Genomic DNA, 24,045 nt, shown 5'->3' on the forward strand with positions numbered 1-24,045 from the left:
TATAGATCTGACTTGGTGACCCTGAATACAAATCCCCTATAGTCTCTAAACCCTCTGGTGCCTCCTTAAAGCCCGGCAAGAGTGTCCGGACTGTCGGGGTGAGTTTCCAGCCTCCGTCAGGTCCTCATTATATGTGACAATGAAATCTTCACTTCTCTTCTCAGTTCACGACTTCCTACTTTCTCCTTATTTAAATGATCCCACATACACTGTGTTATTGCCTGCTTATTTTCTGCTTCCTAACTGATCGGATAAAGCTCCCCAGGTGCAGACAGATATACACCAGACGCAAGTATGGCTTCAAATTAGTACAATGAGCTCTTGAAGAAGCTCACGCTGGTGCCCTTTTCTGAGCTGACCCCTCTGACACTGAGGCTTGAATTACTCTGAGTAGAAAGAGCGCTGCAAATGAAATATCAATGATTGCACTTTGTCTGTCAGGTTCAGAGCGTGAAATAAGGCTTCATTACATCCTGAAGTGGAGGCAGTGCACAAAGAGGCAATGAATTATCCTTTTTATATGATAATCAGGCCTTGTTTGGTGGCAAGCGGAGCCCCTCAATCATGCAAGACAACAGACTCCACTCACACTTTTATTTTTACAAGCTTTTGTAGATTTCAGTCATTTGCGCAGCAGTTTACGTCAAAAATCGCACTCATTCTCAGAGTCGGAGGTTAGTTAAATCTTAATACACAGACATTATGCACATATATTTAGATTCAGTGTGACTTACACTTTCCCAGAATATCATTATCTTTGTGAATAAAAGCCCATAAATCCACTTGGAAAAAGACGCTCCTTAAAACTCCAGAACTTGTCTGAGAATCTTTATGCTTTTAAGTTTTCTTCAGTATCGAGGTAATCCAGTGATAGCTGTCTCAATATCCATGGGTACATTGCAAACAGGAATTGCTCAATGCTCATTCAGCATACCTTTAATGATACTGATACAATTTGCCAAAATGTAAATAAATATAGGCTAAACAAAACAGGGCTCAAGATGTAGCCCATTGTTACTCACTAAATCCAAAGAAATATTCTACTTCCTGTTTACATCTCCCAAAGCATTGTGGGAACTGTGGGGCCAAAAAGTAGAGACACTTACCCCAAGAGAGACAAATACAAATAGGAATGACATCAATATACATTTTAGACATTACTAAGGCGCAGAATGTCCCATCAACATGGCATTTATATTCCTGGAACACTGACACTCTCTTCTCCTCGGATATTTGCCCTTTGAAAATAAAAGCATATGGCATGCCTGGCTAAGACATGTAGCGACTCTGCTAAGAGCCTGTAAATAAAGAGAGAAAAAAAACAAGCAAAAAAGGCTTTGGGTTCAGTAAAGGTGATGTGACTCACTCATCTCTTTTGGCCAGTCTATCATTATAGATTTCCCTGCTGATCTGGTGTTGTGCACAGTGTTGTGTGTTTTCCTGGAGTATGTAAAGTATCTAACATATGCCGTGTGTACCGTAGTGACACACTGGCACACACACACACACACACGTACATTAACACACACACAGATAGACAGGGAGCTATGTTCTGATCACTGCCAAGCCAAAGCATGCAACATGATAAGAACTGTTTTTTTTTTCACATGAACACAGATGCATTACATGTGTCAACAAGAAGGCTCACCAGTTTCCAGCATGGGAAAGACCCTACAGTACACACATCAATGCATTATGGTAGTTTTTACATTGCATAAATTACACTTTTGTTACATGGTAATATTCATACATGACTCTTTCAAACTTAATGTGACCACAGTGGAGAGACAAGCCCGAATGAAGTGAACATGAATGATGATGGACGCAATGAGGTGTGGGTGCTATGTGGAGTTATGTCGCTGTGATGTGATGTGGTGATGCCACGTGAGTAAATGATCAACAAATCACTGACAACAATGCGGAAATACAGAAATCAACAACAACAGAATACAGCTTTCAAAAAGAGATAGGACGCAACAAGAACAAAAAAGAAGGACAAAACCACAAGCTGCTTTCTGTCTCAGCCCCAGAGAGTCCTCTTTTTGAAGTGGTTTGCTTCAGAGATCGTCAGGGGGGGTTGTTTTGAGGAGTTGGAGGGGTTAACAAGTTAGCATGGACCTTCTGTTGTGCACTTTGTTTGTACCTTTAGCTAATGGTCCCTAAGCACAAAGCAATCACAAAACACAACAGCGCCAAACGGCTTCTATCAAGCAAAGTTCAAGCTGCTGAACTCCGATCGATTCTTGTCCACCTTTCCAATTTCCCCTCCAGCTTTGATTTTATGAAAGTCACTCATGTTCAGTTTTAACCACTGTCTCTGGAATCTCCGCGAAGTGTCTTTTGATACTGTAAGAGACTTGGGTTTTGAGTCTGTCACCATCTGATGATTTATCTTGTAGATGGCTTTATGAAGTTCTTTAAAATGGTAAACAAAGCCAAAAATAAGAGTTCACTGCTCTCCCATCCCCCTACATTTCTCTGTCCTTCAGATGTGGCTGATTTAATACAACACAGTCCTCTGAGGTGTTTAAAGTGTGATTTTGTCAGTGCTTATTGGTCTGCAGCCTTCTACCACTTATTATGTCCAGCACCGCGGGGGTTATGATTTGCCATCAATACGCGTTTGCTTATCTTCTATTTTCTGCCAAGCTCAGACAATGCAGCAAAACAATCCTGCAGAAAATGCAGCCCACAACAAACAAACCATTTTGGGACGGATGGCTTAATTGCTACTGATGCGCCTTGGCCAGATGAATGCCATAATTTTCTGTGAAACTCTGGTGGCAGAGTGCACTTGGGTAAATAAAAGCAGGAAGCAAACACAACATTTTGTGCTGTCAATTCTGCTTGAAACGGGTGTTTATTATTTCTTTTTGTTCTTGCTTATCTAATTCTATATTTTGTCGACAGCCTATTCAACACCAACACTATCAATTATTTTACTCCCTCAAAGGCATCATACAAAAGGTGCAGGTATTACAGCAGCTAATTATTAGTTGTTCTATTTTTCATATTACCCAGGACAGTGGGTGCAAATTACCTCATCAAACTAACATTAGAGCTTTTAAATTGGCTGGCTTGAAAAACTTTTACTGAAATAAAAGAGACTTTTTGGAATTCATATACAAGTATTTGCACACAGTTGGATTTCCAACTGGCAGCATCAGCTCTTTCAATGTCATCTGCCAATCTGACAAAAAATGATAACAGCATTATCGTCCTGCTTTGCTTGCTAAACTCAATGTAATATTTTTCCAATTATTCACACAGATAGCTCCACCAAGGACTTGACCATTGTCCAGGAAATGGGATCTCGATGTGATTGATTTGCATATTACCACTGTGCTCCAGTGGATTTATTTCGATAGTCTGACAAACACGGGCACTAACGCTCGGTGGAAATAACAAATCGTATCCAGTGAGTCTCAGATTCACTCAGGAAACAATCTCAAAGCCTAAACAAGACCCAAAACCCAAGCTGTTGTGACAGAAGTCTCCTTCATATTGACTCAATGTTATCATGGAGGGGAAGAAATTCAGATTGTCCCTGGAAGAAACTGAAGCACTTACAACCACTTCAACTCAGATAACACCGCTGGGGTAGTTGTGTTGCCTAAAGTAGCTACTGCAGCACATACTGCAGCTATTAACAGGATGCATGATAAGTGGCCGCAATTAAAATTTACAGAAAATAGAAATTAAATTGTTGAAAGTAAATAATTAATTAAAAAACAAAATATTTGTGCAGATGTTACAAGGATGCAGTCATCTTACCTGGGGACACAGGCAGTAGAGGTCTCCCCCTCAGGGGCCTCCGGGGCCGGGCAGCAGAACTGGTGAAGCACTGTTTGGTTGCTGTGAGAAGAAGAGCACAAACAGAATGATAGAATTAATAGAAGAGATCAAAAGGACGTCATTGTGTACTTTATGGTAAAAGTTAAGATCTTTCATTTGACTTTCACTTCCACCCCTTTGAATTGGAGTCCTGCTACTATATCATGCTAACGTTAGCAGCTCTGTCCTGCTCTTCATTGGATTTGGGGAAGTTTACATCCAGCAACCCCTGCATATTTAAGACCCCCTTTACACAGGTCTCATTTAAAGGAGAACCCTGTTTCTGAGTCAGGATCCTGTCATTCCTCACCTGCCCACCAGTTGTCCTCAGTGTATTTCCCATTCTAGCTAACCACCTGACCAGTCTCCTACAGTCACCTACACACCAGCTTCCCGTTAGTCAGTCAGCATTCACGCTTTTGTCTACTGGGCCTCGTAGCTGCAGCTTTCCAGCCTTTCCCCCTGTTTTGCCTGCCTGCGTGTTTGACCCATTGCTTGTTTTTTGACTCAATCTTGCCTCAGGCATTCTGGTTTTATCAGCATTCTCGTGTGATCAACCAAACACAACTTCTTTTCTGATTTATGACCAAGGAAAGTCTGTTTCACCGTTAAAGACCACAGCCTGCAATGTCTGCTTCTTTTATGTTCATGTTTCAGAGCAACTCTCTCTGGCCCTCACACCGCCTTACACAGTGTTTATTTATAGGGAGATTAGCCTAGTAGCATAAAATCACTGGCCCAGTGTCGGGTAGGTTGGCAAGAAGAAGACAATGGCTGCCTGGATTTGAGCCATTGATAGCTTTGTTGCCCAATTAACAGCAGTCCTGTTAACACTGGACCTTGGTAGAACCAAATGTCTTTTACATTGTCAAAGCTGCCACTGATGAATCTGGCGAGATTTTGTCAGCAAATGCAACACCTCACAACATTATAGAACATGATACATGTAAGATAGTTTTCCTTCCTTTTTATTGAGGCATGTCAATACTAATATTTGTACTATTAATATTTTCTTATTGTTTCGGTTCAAATTTTACATTTTGTGAATGAATCCTGCCCACAAATGGAGCGGAAGAGGTAGCCTTATATGGCAATTTTAGGGTCCCGTAAAAAATGTTTGCTTCTGGAAATTTTATTCCCTCGAATCAAGGAGAGCCTCCCAAAAAACATGACTGCGACAATGAAAAGCAGCAACATCTTCACATTTCAGCAGCTGGAATCAGCAAATGTTTAGCATATGTTTGATAAACAATCTACTATCAAAATAGAAATCCATTAGTTGATGGTAGTTGGTAGTAATATCCACCCTTGTTCTCTTATTTTTTCATCCTTTCCATAAAAAGTTTTTACCCTACAACTAAACACATTGCTGAGGTTGCCTTTCATGAAGTATGACAAGTTTTAGCACTTAAAAGAGAGGTTGGCTTGAGCGTTTCTTCCAACTTTCCAGTTCCAGTAACTGAACCGAAGAGCTTTCATTCAGATTTAATGGAAAAACTGCAAAAATAATGGCAAAACTTGAGGACATGTTTTGGCAGATGAAAAATAAGTACAATATCAAGGATAGTGAGAGCACTAAATCTACCAATAATGCTTGAAAGCATTGTTTACTACTGGAACGTACTGTAGATATACATTCACAAGTGAAGGTGATACAGAAATGTAGCAAGGAAAGAGCACGGACATCAATTTTTAATGCGCATGTGAGAAAGCGAAGAGTGCTTTCATTTGCTTTCCTCTCCTTCAACCTGTACGCCGCTTCACATTCTTGATTTTCAGGCTTCATCCATCTCACTCTTCAGTACCATCCCTTCCCCCCACTCTTCTTCTCTCCTTCTGTGCCCTTTACACTGATTTTCCATCACTCTCTATGACTCCCCTTCCCCCTATTCCCGCGTCTTACAGGCACAGTGTGTTACGCAAGAGAGGAATTAGCTCAATTACTCTTACTGTCAGAAGACGCAGCCAGTAAAAAAAAAAAGCAGCCGCTTTCCATATGCCCTGTCCTATCCCTGGACACAAGACGTGTAGAAGGACGGAGAGCATAGAGCTGCGACCTAAAGACGACACAGCAAGGCCAATATTCCCAGCAGCAACCACTCATCCATCCCTCATCGCCGCTCTGTTGCCTTTTTATCTTCTGCCCTGTAGTCAATCTCCCTGCCCTCATCTCTGTCTGTTTCCCCTCCTGTCTGTCCCCTGGGTGAGGACAGAGAAAACAAGGAGACCTGTGTGTCTCCTTATATACATCCTGCTGGTTCACCTCAAGAACACCACAATCTCTTCACCACCTGCTCTCCGTGCTGTGAAGTGCAATAGTTTATCACAAAGAAAAAAACTTGAATTTTTAGGCTAGCCAGCCAGAAACAGAGAGAAAGACCTTGAGAGGGAGGTTGGGGGGTATTTGACAGCAACAATAGTAGACAGTGCAGGGAGGGTATGACAGCAAATTAATTCCCATTGTTAACGGCTCCTCTAATTGTGTTCGCCTTAACGACCATGACACCGCTGTGGCCATTTTTAATAGGTCGAGAACACAGGCGGTCTCTGAGGGGACACAGATTAGTGCGAGCGTTGGAAACAGCAGAGCCACTTGTTCACACAGATAAAGGGTGTATATTCTGCAGGACAAGGTATGAAAACATCCAGGTTAATAGACGTGAATCAATTGTGTAGCGTTAATACTGTTGTAATGTTATTTACTTGCTGAAAATTTACAGCAAACGTACACCAACCTAATAAAGGTTTTGGACAGAATGTCTTTTACAGAGTCACATAATCAGTGGCTTGAGTATCTTTCAATAGTTGAACATTTTGGGGATACACTTATTCAGATTATTGCTGTTACAATCCTGCAGGTGTCCAGGAATAAAGGAAGCAACATACTGCCAATGTTGTCAGTCAAAGCACTGCCATTTATTGTTTTGCATACTGACAATAACAGAAGTTACAAGCTTTCTGCTCACAGTTAAATACCAAATACCCAACTGAAAAGGAAGTGAGTGAGTCAAGTGAGGTGAAGAACAAAGGGGAAGGGTTGCAGGTGGCGCCAAATCATGAAACAAACAAAACAAAACAAGCTTCCTAACCCGACAGATCCCCACTGACTCACTACAGCTGAAAACGGCTTGGCTTCACTATTCTTATCTGTCAAAACAAAACACAACCCAGCAGCCACCCATAAGACCTAGTGTCAAACTAGACAGTCAAATGACCTACATTTTGCTGAAATAATGGATGTATGAAAATAACAAACAAAAGTAAACCTGCTGCCCAGATCCCCAAAAACACTAAACTAGTGGTTAACTCATATGAGTTAATATTATTTTACACACACAAATCGGACAGGCTTGTGATTGGTCGCTGGAACCAGTGACAAAAGGAGGAAGGACCAGCCGAAGACAAGGTGACTAGCCCTAATTAAGAAAAAGACTGAAACATCACAACCTAAAGAACTGTCACCTGAAGACGGCAACACTTGCCAAGAGTTGGATGAAGGGATCGATACTTCCGTGACACAGCATTTATTGTTTACCGTCGAGTTACCCAAGTCTTACCTGAGCTTGTTGTTAAAACAGAAAAGCACAAAAATGCTGCCAATTTACTTTACACCTATTGAATTCTCCATGTTACACCTTTGAGATGAACACTTTCCTGCTCTGGTTTCAAATGTGTGCATCTCACTAGGACTTGCCTCTGATATATGTACGATATATAAAGACAGCATCATTTCAGATACTCCAAACCTGCTGAGTCGTCCTTTTCTTGACAACGGCGATGAAATAACCAGAGCTCTTCTAAATTCAATCAATGGGTGTTATTGGCGAGGAGGGTGAATGATGATGATGACACCATGACTGACACGTGTCAATACCTTGAGGGGAAAAAATAGTACGGTCACATCTGAACCCATGATTTCACCATATTGAACAAAAATACCTCTATAGGAGAGAGGATGAGAACTCTTTATCTTTTAAAGCACCTTCCTTTTGATTCATCTTAACCATCTGTCTCTTCTCTGCTTTGATCTCTGGCTTCTCACAATTTTCTCTCCATTATTTCTGCCATCTCTCTGCTCAAAAACTGCTTGCAAGCACTTGCAAAACAATTTTGGTTTATGAGGAGAGTTTTTTTAAAAGGCCCTGCTGTGCTCCAGAGATATCACTATCATAACTATCACGTCATATATCATGAAAATGTTCATGCTAGAAACAAGTTGCACAGATATGAGAGGGCTGGAAGCTATAATTTCCTAATTAATCTCTGCATGTCTTTCCCACACACACACACTTATTTTTTAACGCATTCGAATTAGAAAATTTCCCAAAAATCTCCAAACCCTTGCCTCTAGTTTCAAACACACACACACACACACACTGAAGATTAAACTGAACTCGCATGACCTGCTTTCTGATCTTCCACACCACTGACTCAGTTCCCCTTGTGGCCTAAACTCGCTAATACCACCTATAAAAAATCTATAAGCTTTTATAAGCTCTTCCACACACTGGGTCCGTTTGAGGGCGGGTGTAATCTGCACATCACGGTTTCATTGTATTTTGCTTTAATTTCTCTTGTCTAATGTGTTTGTCGATGCACTCCTTCTTGTGTTGAATTCAGCTCTACTGCGTCAATAGCTCTCCGGCTCATTCAACTCGGCTCAAGGCGGAAAAAGATGTGTGCACGCTGAAGTGATACAATTTGAAGCATGGGACACACGAGGGGGGGGGGAGCTGTGCGCATGTTCGCTCATTGAAATAACATAATATGCCATATTAGAGTCTGCCCCTGAAGGCCACACATGGTAAATACAAATACAATTGACCTTGGAGCAAGCAAACATATTAACGACAGTGGTACAGGGGGTGCATGACTGCTTGCTTAAAAAGGTAATTTTGTGTATTGCCATTATTTCATTTCCACATTTGTTTTGGTGCAACATGTTGGAATAAATGAATTTCAGAGTCAAGGTCAAAGTCAAATCAGCAGCAGCTTTTATAAAAGGAAAGAAGAACATGCATATATATATATATAGCAACAGTAAGGTGAGTTCAAAGTAAATCCTGAGCAAAACAACCTTCTATTGAAAATGGGTTTAAAACCAAGCAATTCTGCCTGTCATGCTTATTTATTTCACACCTAGCAAAAAGGTAAAAAGAGAAGGAGGTACTCTACATTACAATCATTACAATCCTTGAGATTAATTTAGATCTCCTAACATATCATATGCATTTCAAGTCAAGTCATCTCATGGAAGTATTACTAGAAGCACTTTCATCGCGTTGAATCAAAAAAAAGACACTCAAAATGTTCACTTCCATTTGGCAAATTGGCAGTCGCTGTAAGTGCTAGTTTATCACTATGTTTTACAGGATAAGAGTGTGTAAGGCTTTCGGAGAGAATAAACGCAACACACAACTACACACACTTGGTGGTGGTGTGTGCATTTCTTTGTGAGGTTAAAATGATGTATTAAACATGATTGTGCAGTGGATTATTAGCTGAAAAATATCCTTGGACTAAATCAGACGTCTCTTGTATGAGCACGACTCTTCCACACACACACGCTCAGAAACACACCTCAAAATGTCCTGAAAGCCTACCATATCAACAGTGAATATAAAATAAAAAAGCCTCCTTGAAAGGTTTACGTCAGCATGGACTCTTGGGCCATCCCAAGCTGCTTAGCTCGCCTTCTGCAAACGAAACTGAGGGAGCTGATGGACGAGAGAGCCGAACCACTTTTCCCCAAGAGAAAGCTAACAAAGGAGGAAGAAAACAACATTTCGTCCTTGTATTTGATCCCTATAAAAAAAACTCCTCACGGTGTTAGTGTCAGGAAAGCTGCAACATTTGAGCTTCTCTGTCTCATTGTGGCCTACTTGATTCCACTGCGACACTTGACAGTAAATATGAAACCATTTATGCTGCATCATGTCTGTCTGTCTTGAGATCACAGTTATAGCATGTAAGCTGGTGGCAATAATGTTCTGAAGAGCATCGGACCAATTTGAAGATTTTATTTGAATATTTACCGGGACAAATATCAGCAGTGTGTCATCAGTTTTGGGATATTTTCAGCAGCTACATCAGTTCCGAAGAAGAAAAATCATACGCTATCTAGAATATCAAAGGTAATGTCAAGTTTTGATGTCATCCACTAAAAATCAAAGAAGAAGGAGTTCTTACTAGGCTCTCAACATTTTACACTTTTCTTCAACTCAACTCCCAACTGTTGGTCCCCCTTCAATAAAACTTAAAAGAGAAGCCTTTGACGGAGGAGGCAAAACAAGCAGAGAAGGAGAGAGCTGAGCCCGGGAGGAGGAACAGGAGTGAACCACTTCTTGGTGCTCGCTTGTCAGACAGAGATCCGTCAGCTGAAGGGTTTCGAGACTGACACTGAGCTGGATTTATTTCTACTGGACAAGTGTGTGTTAGAAATGAAAATGTGTTGTTCTTTAACCAAGATTTTTCGCAGCATTGTGACAGATATCTGTGTTTTTAGTCCATACACAGTGGCAGACATTACAGGTCTTTTGTCACAAAAAAATGGAAATGAAGTTACTTCGACTGAAATGATTCTCATGCTGGTTTAAAATATGCAAGTGCTTGTTGGGTTATTTAGTGTAACAAATTTTGTTTTGCCAACATGTGGCTTGAGAGATTTTAGCCATGTTCGTGGGCTTGGGGGGTTCAAGACTGAAACTGAGCTTGATTTATTTCTACAATTTCTACTATTTGGTTTCTATCTGTAAAACACTAAAATGTCCTGGTTTTCAACATTCTACCAAATTGTACCTAAAAACATAAACAATGCACCATAATTCAACACTGATTTGTCTGTGTTTGTGTCAATCAATCAATGTGTCGTTGTCAAGGCTGTTGAGATGAGCTCTTTCTGACAGAACCTGTCAGCATGCTAACATTTAGCTGTCATGCTAAAGACAAAGTCGGTCTTTTCTAAAGAGCTCCAGGAGGTTTAGCCTACTCCTTCCTTCGTAAGGTACCCGTGAACGGAAATGCTGCGTTCATGGCGTTGAAAGGTGCGGTACAGAGTGGTGAAAAGATTAAAAAAACACATCACTAAAGGATATTTAAACTAGTAGCAGAAAAAAAAGAAATACAAAAATTGCTATTGCTCATTTTCCCATGAAAGCAGCAGTTTTTCCTACTGTTTTCATCTGATCTCCAGCTGGTGCCTCCACTATTGAGTAGTGTGAGCAGCTCGTATCGAGCATCACGCTACACTGTGTTGCTGCAGGGCCATCTGCTGAAGACTTGGCAGTGGGTCAAATTTCACAGATATTCTCCATGCTTCGTGCTGATGCTTGACAGCTATCAAACTGACGTGGTTGTCATATATGAGCCAGGGCTTGGGCTGAGGAGGAAAATCCCATCAACCAGACCAGCAAACAGCAGCCATACATTTTGTGCTGAAGTAAATCATCTTCATTAAGGGAGGCACAGAACCAGAGTATTTGTGTGGATGATGGTCCTGGTTTTCTGCACAAGGAAGAAAAAAATGTTTTTGTGCATAACAAGTAAAAGAAAGAGGAAGAGACGTAGGCAGATGATGGGGGAGATATGACAAAAAACATCTTTCACGTACAATAACTTCTTTACTCCAGTTCCCACACGTATGACTCATTCACACTTCACGTCCTGCTATTCTCATTTGCTTCTTTTAGGATGTTGAAATCTTCAATGACATCACCGGTAGAGTCATCAGCTCCTCCCCCTGGCACTGCGTACCTGATGATGTAATCCTGGCATCAAGGGGTTGACAGACGGGGCGTTGATGATATAACCACAGTGCAGGGGAAGGGCAAGATGCTTTTATGGTCATCTGAATGTTAAGACAGTCTATTACGCGGCAAACCCAAATGCTTACGAAATGTCACGGGTGTAACACACCAATGAGGCACACTTAAACAAAATTTAGTGCATGGGCACCCACACACATGCGGGTTAGTCATTTCTACCTGTGGCCTCCAGGAAAAGATTAAATTCTGCATTCAACCAAGCATTTAATGCAAGGAAAGACACCCCTCTCTATAATATTATGTAACAAAAGAAAGCACACATAAGTATAACATTAATGTGCATCCACAGGTATGAAGAATGCAAATGACTGATCGAGTATGGGGGTAAATTAGTAGCAAAGAGGATATATCCCCTCTTTTTTTCTCTTGCACAGTACAATAAATCATGCTTTAGCCTTGGTTGAGGCTTTGTGTGATGTGTTGAGGACCAGGAAAGCCGATTGGACATGCTGTGCCTGTTCCGATCAGCTCTGCAATGCCTCGCAGCCTTAGGTGGATGGCTTTGAACATTACTCTGGGTCGTAAAGTTAACCATACCTGACATTTCCCTAGGCAAGTGTGCGCCTGTGCATGGGGTGTGTTTGTTTGAGTATACAATGCAACAGTGGATATGGAGATTAGATTGGATAGCAAGCAATGACCAACGAAGGAACCCCAATAATACTAAAATGGCAATATATTGCATACCTAACATTGTTTATGAAACACAATATGTAGCCTGTAAACTATAAATAATACACAAATGCTCATAAGAACCCTTAACCCTGACCTTGCATGAAAGAAACCTTGCTGTTGCAAAATGAGCGAGAGCCAAACAATTCATCATGTTTACATCAAATTTGAAAGACCACAATTTTCAAATTGCAAGAGCTGTGATTTAATCATAACTTACATCATTAAGGTAAGGTCATTTCACCAGATGTGAAGACAACTGTCACAGGTAAATTTACTCAGCTATATTTAAATCACAAAATTAGTCCAAAAATTCACTACATATTTACATCAAAATGTGAGGAGCCCATAATTTAACCGCTCGCCTAACCCTCGTTGGACACACACACATACACACACACACACACACAGATGCACACTGGTACACATGGTGCAAAACAATTAGGATTGTCTGTTGAGGGATTTTCAGCGCTAAGCTCTCAGGAGGTGAAATCTCTGCGACAGATGGGTGGACATTTTTCCATAACTGCACACGGTTCCTTCTTTCAAAGATCCCTTTTCCCAGAGCTGCAGAGGTCATTAGCTCACTGACCAATGAGAGTCGTGCCACAGCATTATCTGCCCTTGAGGAATCCCACCATCTTAGAGGGACAAACAGTGGAGCAACGCACTTTTAAATTATGCACCATTTTCAAGACATTTGTAAGTGTTAGTCTATGGTCAACACATCTGATTCATTACAACACCACATACGTTAGCAGCTGCTAACTGCCTGCTAATAGTAGGGTCGTACTGCCTTGCAGAGTCATTAAAAGAGTGTGAGGGATGTATTATCAAGTGCTACACTCATCACATCTGCACGTTTTCACTATTTTCTTACTTCCACAATGAAATTTTTAAACTGCATTGTTGGTTAACAGCTTTTGAAGAGGCCGGCTCCTTAAAACATAATCTATTTTCACCAAGGCTTCTCTTTTATGTAAAAAATAATGGTCTGCCTCCTAGAGAATTCAACTTGGTAAATATTTAACCTGTAAAGCACAATTCAAAGCTTGCACAATTGCAGTTGGGCCATATTATGTACATTCTTGTTGCACTGATTTCTGATGAGTGTTTCACAAAACAGGGCAGTGACTAAATGACAGTTAAGTTGTCCGATCGTTTGGCGCTGAAAAGCGGCGTCAGTTCATAAATAATATTTGAGAACTAGAATGCGCAGAGTTGAAAAGGGATGGAGCTTTGATTTTTTAATCAATTTATCTGCTCACATTATGCAATCAGATTGATTGACACCAGATGACAACACTGATGACATTTCCATTTGCAACCATAACTTAGAAATTAGATTGCATACTAATGAGACACACACACATTATGCTGATTGCTCATTAGGCCTACTGTTCAGTTGCATGAAGAAGAAATGAAATGCATCAATCAGACCTCCAAACACGAAGGAGGTAACTCATTGTGCAGCTCGTGCAACATGACTAACAGCAAAAAACATATTCAAATTGTATGCAGAGCCATAACGTGGGCGGGCAATATTTACATATAAAAGATGATGTCATCTGAGGCGTCTGGAAGAGTCAAGGACGAGGAAGACACGTCTGTTTTTCAGTGAGTCGGCATGTTGCCCAAGTGACAGAGGACTGCCAGTTGGGAGCCATGTTTAAAATAGAGCCAAACTTTGTCATTTTGATTGATTGGGAATCATAGAGGCAAGGGATGCTGGAAAGAAACTGTTTTGCATTTTAGCCAACTTGTGATGAAAGTGGGACACCATTTGGACTCTTCAGCCCTGTGGGGCTTCTCAGTATGTTTTGTGAAATTATTCTGTCCCTGTCCTATTCTTTAATCTGTCTAATTATTTAGCCCGTCTGTCTGTTTTTGTATATACAGTATGTACCTTTTTACATGTTCTCCATCACCATCTTCCCTTTTAGTTTTGAACAAAATATCTGGCAACCTGAAAGGTGCAGCAAGGCAGCCAAAATATAGCATCAATCAAAAGCTGCTGGCTAGAACTAATGCACATAATTAGCAAATAGATCCACATAAATCATTTTATTTTATTGCCTTTGTATTTTAACATTAAGACTTAAAAAGATATAGTGTTTGCAAGGGTTTCATAGGGATGTTAGCCTATGACCTGCTCAAAATATAACTACCTGGAAAATCAAGAGAGGGTTTGTGACTTTTTGATTTAGAGATGAGCATTTTTATCTGTTTTTGTGCACAGTCATAAATAGTTTTCCTCTGCCTCCGACACATTCAGGTTATTTAAATTTTACATCATTTGCAAAGATACTAAGTAGAGCAGACTTATTTATTTATACTCTGCAGTATAATTTAATTTAGTGATGGTGATATATTCACTAAATTGGATCAACACCTCAGACCAACAGAGGTGTCCAGTAAGCCAAAGCTTGAGCAAGTTACATCCTTGATTACCATGCACCCACCACATAAATGAAAAAGACAGAAAATGATCCCATATATCCCCTTACAACAGCTGTTCTCTTGTCCTTTTAACGCCCAAACACAATCTTTAACACACACACATGAACACACACGGCTGGATTACCGACAACCGGGAGTCTTTCGCCTTTGCTCAACTTGTGCATGAAAACAGCTAATATTCTACCAGGGAGTCAGGAATCACCCGGCAGCTACATCCTCTGAGAAATGAAGCAATTTAAAAGCACTACGCACCAAATGTGATATTCATGATTTGGATTCCAGCAGCAGTCGAGCCAAGCCACCCTGTCATAACCGAGCAGACGTGATTCCCATTCAGGCCGAGGGGAGGGGAAGCGAAGTAAAGAGACAAGGTTTGCAGGAGAGGAGGTTTCATCTCTCCAGTAATGGAGTCAGAGAAGAGAAACACAGAAAGGAGGACAGAGAAAGAGCAAGAGAAGTATAGATCGGACCAATATGTCCATTCTCTCAATCCCTCCCACTGTACGCTATCTGGCCAAGCCAACCTCTCAGTTAAGGATAGAAAATAACCGTGTCCACGCTTAAAAGAAGAACTGCAGGGTTAAGGTTACTGAAAGATTGCAGTCATGGTTAAACAACCAAAGTTGACTGTTGATAAGAGATGAGATGCAAACTGTGTGTCGCACACCATTAACACATGTTCGTGTGGCTCTAAGGTTTATCCTTGCGTTGGCTGTGCATCGCTCCCACAAAGTAAAACTGAAGTATATTGGGATTAAAGATAGCTTGCCGTTAAGATACGGATATAGCACCTTGAGATCAAGGCTAGAGTGGGTCTAAAGGGTTAGCATAGCTGGTGGAGCCTGTGCGGGCAAAGCTCATTGATCTGAGAGCATCAGAACACGGAGAGACTGCAGTATCCAGCAGGCACTCAGCGGGAAAACTATGTAATGTATGCATGTGTGTGCTGAACCCCCGAATCTCTAAGCGCTATCTATACATCCCGGATTATTCCTGAAGGAGGCCAGCTCAGGCAGGAGATGGTATACACTCTGCTCTCCGGCTGGTGCAAGGCCAGTCGGAGAAAAATGAGGGCATGGTCAGCGCAGAGTAGAGTCATGCCCAACGCGGAAAAACATGCGGGCTGCCAGGTGGCATGTGGCGTGTTAGGGTTTGTGTGCATTAGTGAGTGTTTTGTGTGTAAGAGCAAGAGCTTAATATATCTGGCGAGAGTGTGTGGGAGGCTGGGAAGCAGCAGAGAAGCACCTGGAGCTATATGAGAACGCTGGGATTTCCACCTCAGGCAACAGGATTGCTGCCTATCAGACATGCACGCGCCTCCACGCACATAAACACACCACCTTGCCTACGCTTATCATCACTCTTCTCGACTTCTCTGAACACACAGTCCAATCTTCACACACTCGCATTTTAACATACACATTGGCAGCCCTCAAGCCGTATACAGAGAACCAAAGGACAGGGTGGACTGAACGCTCCATTCAAGCCAGGAGATGGGTTAAGTGCTGTAGAGCCTGATGGCTAGAAGATGGGATTGAATACTGATCCCGACTGCAGAGAGGTGGCCACTGTTGGATAAGCTGCTGATTACAAGAGAGAAGAACAGGAAGGTGGAAATAGGATGGGATGGTGGAGAAGAAGAAGTTTAGATGAAGGGGAGAAGGACAGTCAAGAAGTGAAAAGGAGTAATGAGGTAGGTGGACAAAGGTATCATTTGTAGGCTGGGAACAAGGAGTCCAGGATTGGGAGGAAATGAGAAGCCAAAGAATGGAAGCTGAGAGTGGGAGGTGCAGTTGACAGAGAGAGGAGGAAGAAAGACGAGTCGACAGGATTGCTGAAGGCTTCCCTCAGATCACACAGGCCCCTTAAGAACCTTTCTCAGCCTGAGTAACACTATTGCAACACTTCAGATTCTCCGTCTGAGAAGTTTGAGCTCATACCAGAGCAGAAATCTGCCAGAGATGGAAACAACTTTTCAACTGCATTCACTGTTCAAAAAGCTGAAGGCAGCCTTGATTTGCATTCTTCAAATTATGCCACTGGAAGAGATGAGGAATGCATGATGTGTGTGAGCTAGCATTTCATTTTTCATTTAAAGTTTTGCAAATGGATTCTGGGCTTCCTTTCAATCAAGAAAAAAAACATAGATGAGCTGGAGGAAATCAAGTACATCCCAGTATTCAGGGATTATTTGTTTCCTTACTTCACTAATTTACACCAGAACCTATCCGTGTTATTATTCCTAGCGTGACTTTCGGTTAGTCATTTCACTGAACCAGCTCCTGCGAGAGTTAGCGGTATGCAACACGTGTCTTCCATTTTCTTAAAGAGATTTTAGGGGAATAAATTATGTGAAAACGCAGCCTGTCAAATCTTAATGTTACAATGTGATCATGCCTCTGCCTTCCACTATCAAGGGATGGGTGGACCACCTGAAGAAGTTCCTTTTGCTAACATACAGTAGCATATTTAACTACTTTATTTATTCTGTTGCTACCGACAGTGAAGCGATGACCAATCTGAAAAGCTCCTATTCAATCGAAATAAAGTCGGGCACAATTTACTAAAGGAGGTGTAAGAGGGCAGAGGTATGATCACATTATCCAGTTTTAAGAAAAAGTTGCTTTGCTGAGAGTTAGGTGAAAAGATGGATACCACTCTCGTGTGTACGCTAAATATAAACGTAGCAGGTTAACTTAGCTTAGCACAAAAACTGGAAACAGGGGGAAACAGCTAGCCTGACATAACTAGTTTGTTTAATCTGTTAAAAAAAAAACACAAATTGCTGTTTCATGGGGGGTTATATCCCGCACTCTTTCTTGGTTTTTGTACGGATGAAGCTAAGTTAGCCAGCTGCTGGCAGTAGCTTCATATTTACTGTAACACAGACATCAGAGCGTTATCAATCTTCTCATCTTACTCTGGGCAAGAAAGCAAATAAGCTCATTTCCCAAAATGTCAAACTTTTCCTTTAAGGAGTGAGAGACATCAATTATTTTCCCCAAATCTCTAAGAAAAGGGAAGACACCTGAAGTTGCACCCATAATTCACACAAGGTGTCATGGGTCTATAGGAATAACGTGGATAGATAAACAGACACATATACACACAACCCTTATTAGAAAGTTTGTGACATGTCCCTGTCACCCACCCGTTAATAGAAACGTATTGTTTCTCCTGCGGCACTGACAGCACAGCGATACACCATCTTGTCTGACCAGGATCAATCCTATAAGTGGAAATTACAATGCTGCTTCACATCTCCTGCCTTTCATGTATCACTGCTTTTACGTTATGGGTAAGAGAGCGTACAGTAGGCTCTCTCTCTCTCTCTCTCTCTCTCTCTCTCTCGAGCATTGTTCATCATTCTGCAGAAGTGTCAGGGGACATGGTTGGTAAATCACAAATGAACCCACTTATTGAATCCCCCCCCCCCACTGACATTTATTTTGTACAACTCATATCGCGTGTGTTTGTCCATGTCTGAGTGAATCCATATGAAAGCCGTTGTGTTTTTTTCTAGTATCCATGCAAAAGTATACTATTCCTGACCTGCGCTCTTTAGGAATTATGTCTTAATGGCACGATAAATCAATCTGGATTAACAGAAACAATGCAAATGCAGCCGAGTGGAACAGATGGGGCTCAGCGCGGTGCGTTGAGTGTGTCACTGTGTATGTGTGCGCAGCTCTGGCAGAGGCAATTCATGTGACCTTGATAGTGGCAAGCAAAGAACAGTCAGCACCACGGACAGTTCTGAAGCGCAGTGCAAATAAAACGTAGAAGGTTTCATGTTTTATTGTGTTGAGTCAAAGGGGATTTAATGTGGGAGTTTTTGACACTGATCAAAAGCTTCTCTGCAGCTGGTCCTGGAAGGCTTGTGAGGGTAAATGAATGCAGTAAAATACAAGGAGATGCTGGAGAAAAACCTGATGCAGTCTGCAAGAAACCTGCGACTTCAAATCCATGACATCAAGCATGAGGCCAAAGCGACACACTATTGGCTTAATGTCCCGGAGAGGCCGAATCAGAGTCCAGATCTCAATCCAATGTGGAATTGGTTGCTGGACTTGTAGTTTTGAAACATTGCAGTGAGGAGGGGGTGCAAACAAGTATTTAGTATTTTATATTTGAGCTCTGTTTTCACTTTGACATTAAAGGGTATTTTTCTGTTGATCTGTGTCAAAAAAGCCCCATTAAGTCTACTTTGATTCAATGCTGTACGGCAATAAAACATGAAAACTTCAAAGGGGGAGAATACTTGTCCTAATACGAGTCCTACAGCGTCCTACTGCGGTCAGTGAGGACATTTTATGTAACTTAAAGTGTTAGCTTCATTTGATAGGAATGTGTGTATTGTGATATGACAAACCACCTGGAATGAACTCTCAATGCTAAAATATAAAGTGACAGTAGGTCCTGATGCTGGAGAAATGCAGGTGGTTAATCTATCTCCCCTTATATGCTCTTTAACACTGTCCAAAAATTCCTTTAGCATGCAGCAAACGATTGTTGTCATTATCAATTAATCTGCCTATAATTTTCTCAATTAATGGATTAATCATTTAGTTTATAAAATATCAGAAAATTGTGAAAAATGCTTGTATAATCCATAAGGAAGTAGATTCAAACTTGTCAAGGCTTATTAGGAACTCTGAAGAGGCTGTAAGGCTGTGATTTATAGGCAACCACTAGTGTCTTTCTCTCTTTGCTTTTATTCCCTCCAGATATGTTCCACCCAGTGTGACATCTTCCAGCTTGTGTCTTAATGAGGAACAAGCTGTTATAGTCTCACCCACAGCCTGCACAATCGAACCTCAATCGTAGGTGGGGATTCTTTTTTTGTAGATGTGACGATGTGAGAGGGCTGATGTTTGTCTTAAAGTCAGTGATATTCCTTTAGGAGTTGGCACTTTGCTTGTTTTAAAATGTGTGCTTACAATGTCACCACGCTCTCCGGGCAACTGTGAAATCGCTACCTCAGCCGAGCCTAAAAACAGATGCATTTTAAAGAAGACTTCATTCTGCATTCAAAGTGTGGAAACACAAGGAGCCACACTACAGAACATATAAAGGTCACGTCAAGTTGACCAAAATGTTGAGTGCATCATTTAACCAAACTTCTGTTCCATTACAAGTCACATTAAAACATCGTATCTCCAGCGTTTAGTCCCACCAAGCAGTGACAGTGAAACCACCACTGTTAAAATGCCAGCCTGGGTCTTCAAAATCAATATCCATTAAGCATGCAATTGATTTAACAGGGCAACAACTGAGTGAATAATGTGAAAATACAGGAGGAGCTTGAATTACCTGTCAGAAAATTAAGCCTCAGCTTGTCAGGGGATGTGAAGTTAATCAAAGGCAAATCATGTGCAGCCCAGCACAGTCTCACAGTACCTTTTTTTAGGCTACTTCACAACATTTTTTACTGTATTGTGTATTTTTTCTGTGTCTTCAATAGCTTCCCTGGAAAATGTTTCCATTTAGCTGGCACCCTTACTTGTGAATACAAGCTATGGCATTACATCTGATGGCCCTTGAGGATGTCACATTGTTTTCTGGCCAAACACATTTGCTATATTTAGACAAGGAAATTTGCCAGAGTAGCTGCGAAAATATCCATCTTATTAGGGTCACTGAATGCAATACTGAGTCTTTGCATGTGTGTTTTGTGAGGCAAGAGATGAAGCCCAACAGTCGGGTGAAATAATATCACTTGTTTGACAAACACTGTGCAGTTTTCAATAAAAGCTCATGTTGAAAAAGGCAACTGGAGACACAAATACAGCAGCTGATTTGCATTAAGCGCCTATTATAGGAAGATTTTCGTTTGTTTTATCTGAAAAATCTAAAGACTCCTCATAATTTACTGTGAATCTCTTGTTAAGATGGAGACTTACTCCGCTTTCCTGGCCAATCCAACTGAGCGGCAGAGAGCGGTGGGAGTCTGCGGAACCAGGGACTTGCAGCAGGGGCTCCTCTTGTCCTCCTCGGCGGAGTCCGGGCTGGCTTGGCTCGCTTTGGGTGACTGCGGCGAGGTGGGGACGAGCTGCAGCTGCTGCGGGTGGTGGGAGGACGGCGCAGGAGGGGTCGGGTGCTGCTGAGGCTGGGCCGATAGACCGGGAATCTGCTGCGGCGGCGGCGGCTGCTGCTGCTGCGCCTGCTGGCCGAGGTGAGCCGCAGCTTTGTTGCTCCCCGGGTGCTGATGGAGGTGTGCCGGCGCCTGGGGACTGGCGCTGCGGTGAGTCGGGTGGTGGTGGTGGTGGTGGTGATGTTGAGCGGTCTGCTGGACGTAGTGATGGGGGTCCCGCAACTGTCGGTTCTCTCCTATCAGGTCCTCCACCTTTCGCTCGAGTTCGTCGATGCGTTGGCGCTGCGTCTGGATCAGGCTTTGCTGGTTCTGGACGATGGTGGTGAGCTCCTTCAGGTAAAGAACGGCTTTCATTGGATTATCCAGCAGGCTCTCCATTACTGACTGTAGCTGTGGCCGTGTGCCCGGCTATGTTGACTTCTTCTTCAGCTGTTTCTGGCGCTGCAGACCGTCGATAAGGCCTGTGAACGGTGCGTAACCGGGATGCTCTGGCGGCCGTCTGACGCCTCTATCTGCTGGGGTTGGGTAGTTCTCTCTCTCTCTCTCTCTCTCTCTCTCTCTCTCTCTCTCTCTCTCTCGATACTTGGTGAGGATACCAGAAATGGTGCTGATGCAAGGGGGGATCAGCATCAGCGGAGTAAGGAGGCGGGGCCGTAGTGAACCGGTGATGTCAACACGCAGGGCAAACTGTGAAGCTGTTTCGCACGTTTCACATGTATATCCACAGTTAGATAACAGTTTCTTACATTTCTGTGTTTAAAATGTGTATCTAAAAGACAAATAGAGCTACCAATCACAACACAACAGGGTGGAAGAATACATACATTATTCTTTAAGTCCTCAAAAAGAAATTGTACCTCTAAAAGTAGGCTACATTCATAAGAAAATAATGCACACTCAAAAATACTTGTCAAACACTTGGTTCAAACTAAGGTCCTGCCTCTGACCGGGCAGATAGCCAATCATAGTTTAGTATAACAGGGTGGGACCTGGGGTGGCCAATCAGGTTTTAGGGGTGCACGCCCCTGCAGAGGTGCTTTTTTTCCTTCTAAGATTCTGATTGTATGACTCAGACGGTATTTCAGATATTTGCTGTTAATCTAGCATTAGCCATTTGCTGTTTACTAGCATAACAATCCAAATCTAAATCATGCAATGTTTAAATAAAAGAAACATTAGTTTACCTCTCTCTTTGCAGTGTTTTCTTCTTCTTCATTTAGATGTTTTCCTCATTTGCTTGTGTTTTGTCTCTTTGCATGTTGCAGTGCGTTGAGCTATCCACTTCAAGCTTTATTCTATCACAGTAAAAGCAGGGGGATGAGACTCTGTCGACGTGGTCTTTCCCAAAATCTGGTGAAATTTGCCTCTGGTGTTCTAGATGTGACTTCAGCATGTGAATTAAACAAGCTACAGCTCAGGAAGACCCTGTTCTCCACGTGAATGTGTGATGTGATTAGTATCGCTCGTGGTGCTCTTTTTGTCACACAGCAGTCTTTGTGTGTTGGATGGTAACTTTTCTTTTTTCTTTTTTGGATGTTGCCCTGCGGGGTTGGAAAAGATGGTGGAGAATGTAATGGCTTTCTCCTAATGCTGCTCACTTAGCAGCACAGTATGAAAATTATTTGATGAAATGAATTTTTTTTACATGGTAGATGTAGGTTCTTTTTAGCACATTCACCATTTTCTGGGAGTTTCTTTTGGTATGCAAACAAATCATGAAGTTTGGGGGGGAAACTATACTCAACTTGCAAAAATTCATATTGCTATTTTACCATAGCAGGAGCAAAGGAGGCTGCATTTCAGTTCATGCTTTGGTATCTCTGACTTTACCTAAAGGGAAATAAAAAAACAAGTCAACCAGACAGGCAGCATGCAAGCAGAGCAAGGAAAGGAAATGGGTTTTAGGTTTAGATGATCCCTCCTGATACAGACTAAAGTGGTATCTCACTGAGAGAGTGCTCTGGTTGCTGTAGTGTGATGGTTCTCAGATTTGCACTTTCATTCAGTCGTTGCATTGCAAATGTGCGTTTATATTCCTCATTAGTCTATTGTCAAATGAATAATGTTTCTATGTGAAACCAGCTTTTGTGATTGTGTTTGACAGAATGCTTCATACTGACAAGATGATCTAAAAGGAAAACTTATGTCACTTTTGTTCAAATCTTAATTGTTTATTCATGATCGGTCCAAAGGGTGCCCACAGTCAGCATGAGTAAATTACTGTTAATTAGTGTCAAACTCTAATTAAGAAAAGGAGGTCTGCCAAATTCATCCAGAACAGGAGTGACATTAATGATATGCTGTGATTAATGCTGTTTTTTGTGACAACAGAGAAAAAACTGAAATGCATTTGTATATCTATTTTGTCATATAAATATCGTATGACCTTGAGACAGTGAAATATTAGGACCACAGTGATGAGCCAGTGTGGGTGCAGCCAGGTCCCTTCTTCCATACGGATGCTTTACAAGCTACATGAAGTGAAAAATGGCTTGCACACCCGGCCAGCTACACATGGCAGGACAGAGACAAAAATGCAGTGGGATTGTAAAAATGGAAATGGTGCCAGCAGTGACTTTGGTGTTGGGGTGACATCTGCAGGGTCCAGCCTTGCTTATTATGGACTCTGTGCTGGAAGAGGCGCAACCCACCTTTAACACCAATTACCTTACAGAGGAGTCTGAGGCCTTAGAGGGTCACACATCCTTGATCTGAAACGACAAGGACGGGGCACAAAGTGTGATTCGAATAATTAAGTTTTTACCTCAGTTACCATGCATCTGCAGATGAGAAAACTTTAAGTGCCCTTTAAATAAGACTTAGAGTCTACAGCCATGCTAGCAGCTCTTCATAGGCACAGCGGTACTTTGAGCTAAAAGCTAATGTCAGCCTGCTAACATGCTCACTACAACAATGCTAACACATTTATGTTAAGCAGGTAATGTTTTCCATGTTCACCATCTTAGTTTAGCGTGTTAGCATGCTAACATTTGCTAATTAGCACTTAACACAAAGTAAAACTGAGACTGATGGGAATGTTATTAGGTTCACAGGTATTTGGTTATAAGCATTGGACAAATTTTGATGTGATGATGGCGCCAGATGAAAAGACAGGGGTTCTCCAAGGTTACTACAATTTCTCCTCTGGGCAGCATGCATGTT

The 24,045-nt window shown here is 41.8% G+C and overlaps 1 protein-coding gene across 1 annotated transcript in view; it reads right to left on the reverse strand.

Moving 5' to 3' along the window:
* The window catches only part of iqsec3a (IQ motif and Sec7 domain ArfGEF 3a), an 88,452-nt gene extending 67,191 nt beyond the window's left edge, over positions 1 to 21,261 (reverse strand). The window contains exons 1-2 of the mRNA XM_070929280.1: positions 20,693 to 21,261; positions 3,775 to 3,855 (exon numbers count right to left, since the gene is read on the reverse strand). Coding sequence (XP_070785381.1) covers positions 3,775 to 3,855; positions 20,693 to 21,261 — 650 coding nt within the window. The remainder of the gene's footprint in view (positions 1 to 3,774; positions 3,856 to 20,692) is intronic.
* Between the last annotated feature and the right edge of the window lie 2,784 nt (positions 21,262 to 24,045).

Source organism: Enoplosus armatus, chromosome 22 (assembly GCF_043641665.1).
Source record: "Enoplosus armatus isolate fEnoArm2 chromosome 22, fEnoArm2.hap1, whole genome shotgun sequence".
In the NCBI taxonomy this organism is placed as follows: domain Eukaryota; kingdom Metazoa; phylum Chordata; class Actinopteri; order Centrarchiformes; family Enoplosidae; genus Enoplosus; species Enoplosus armatus.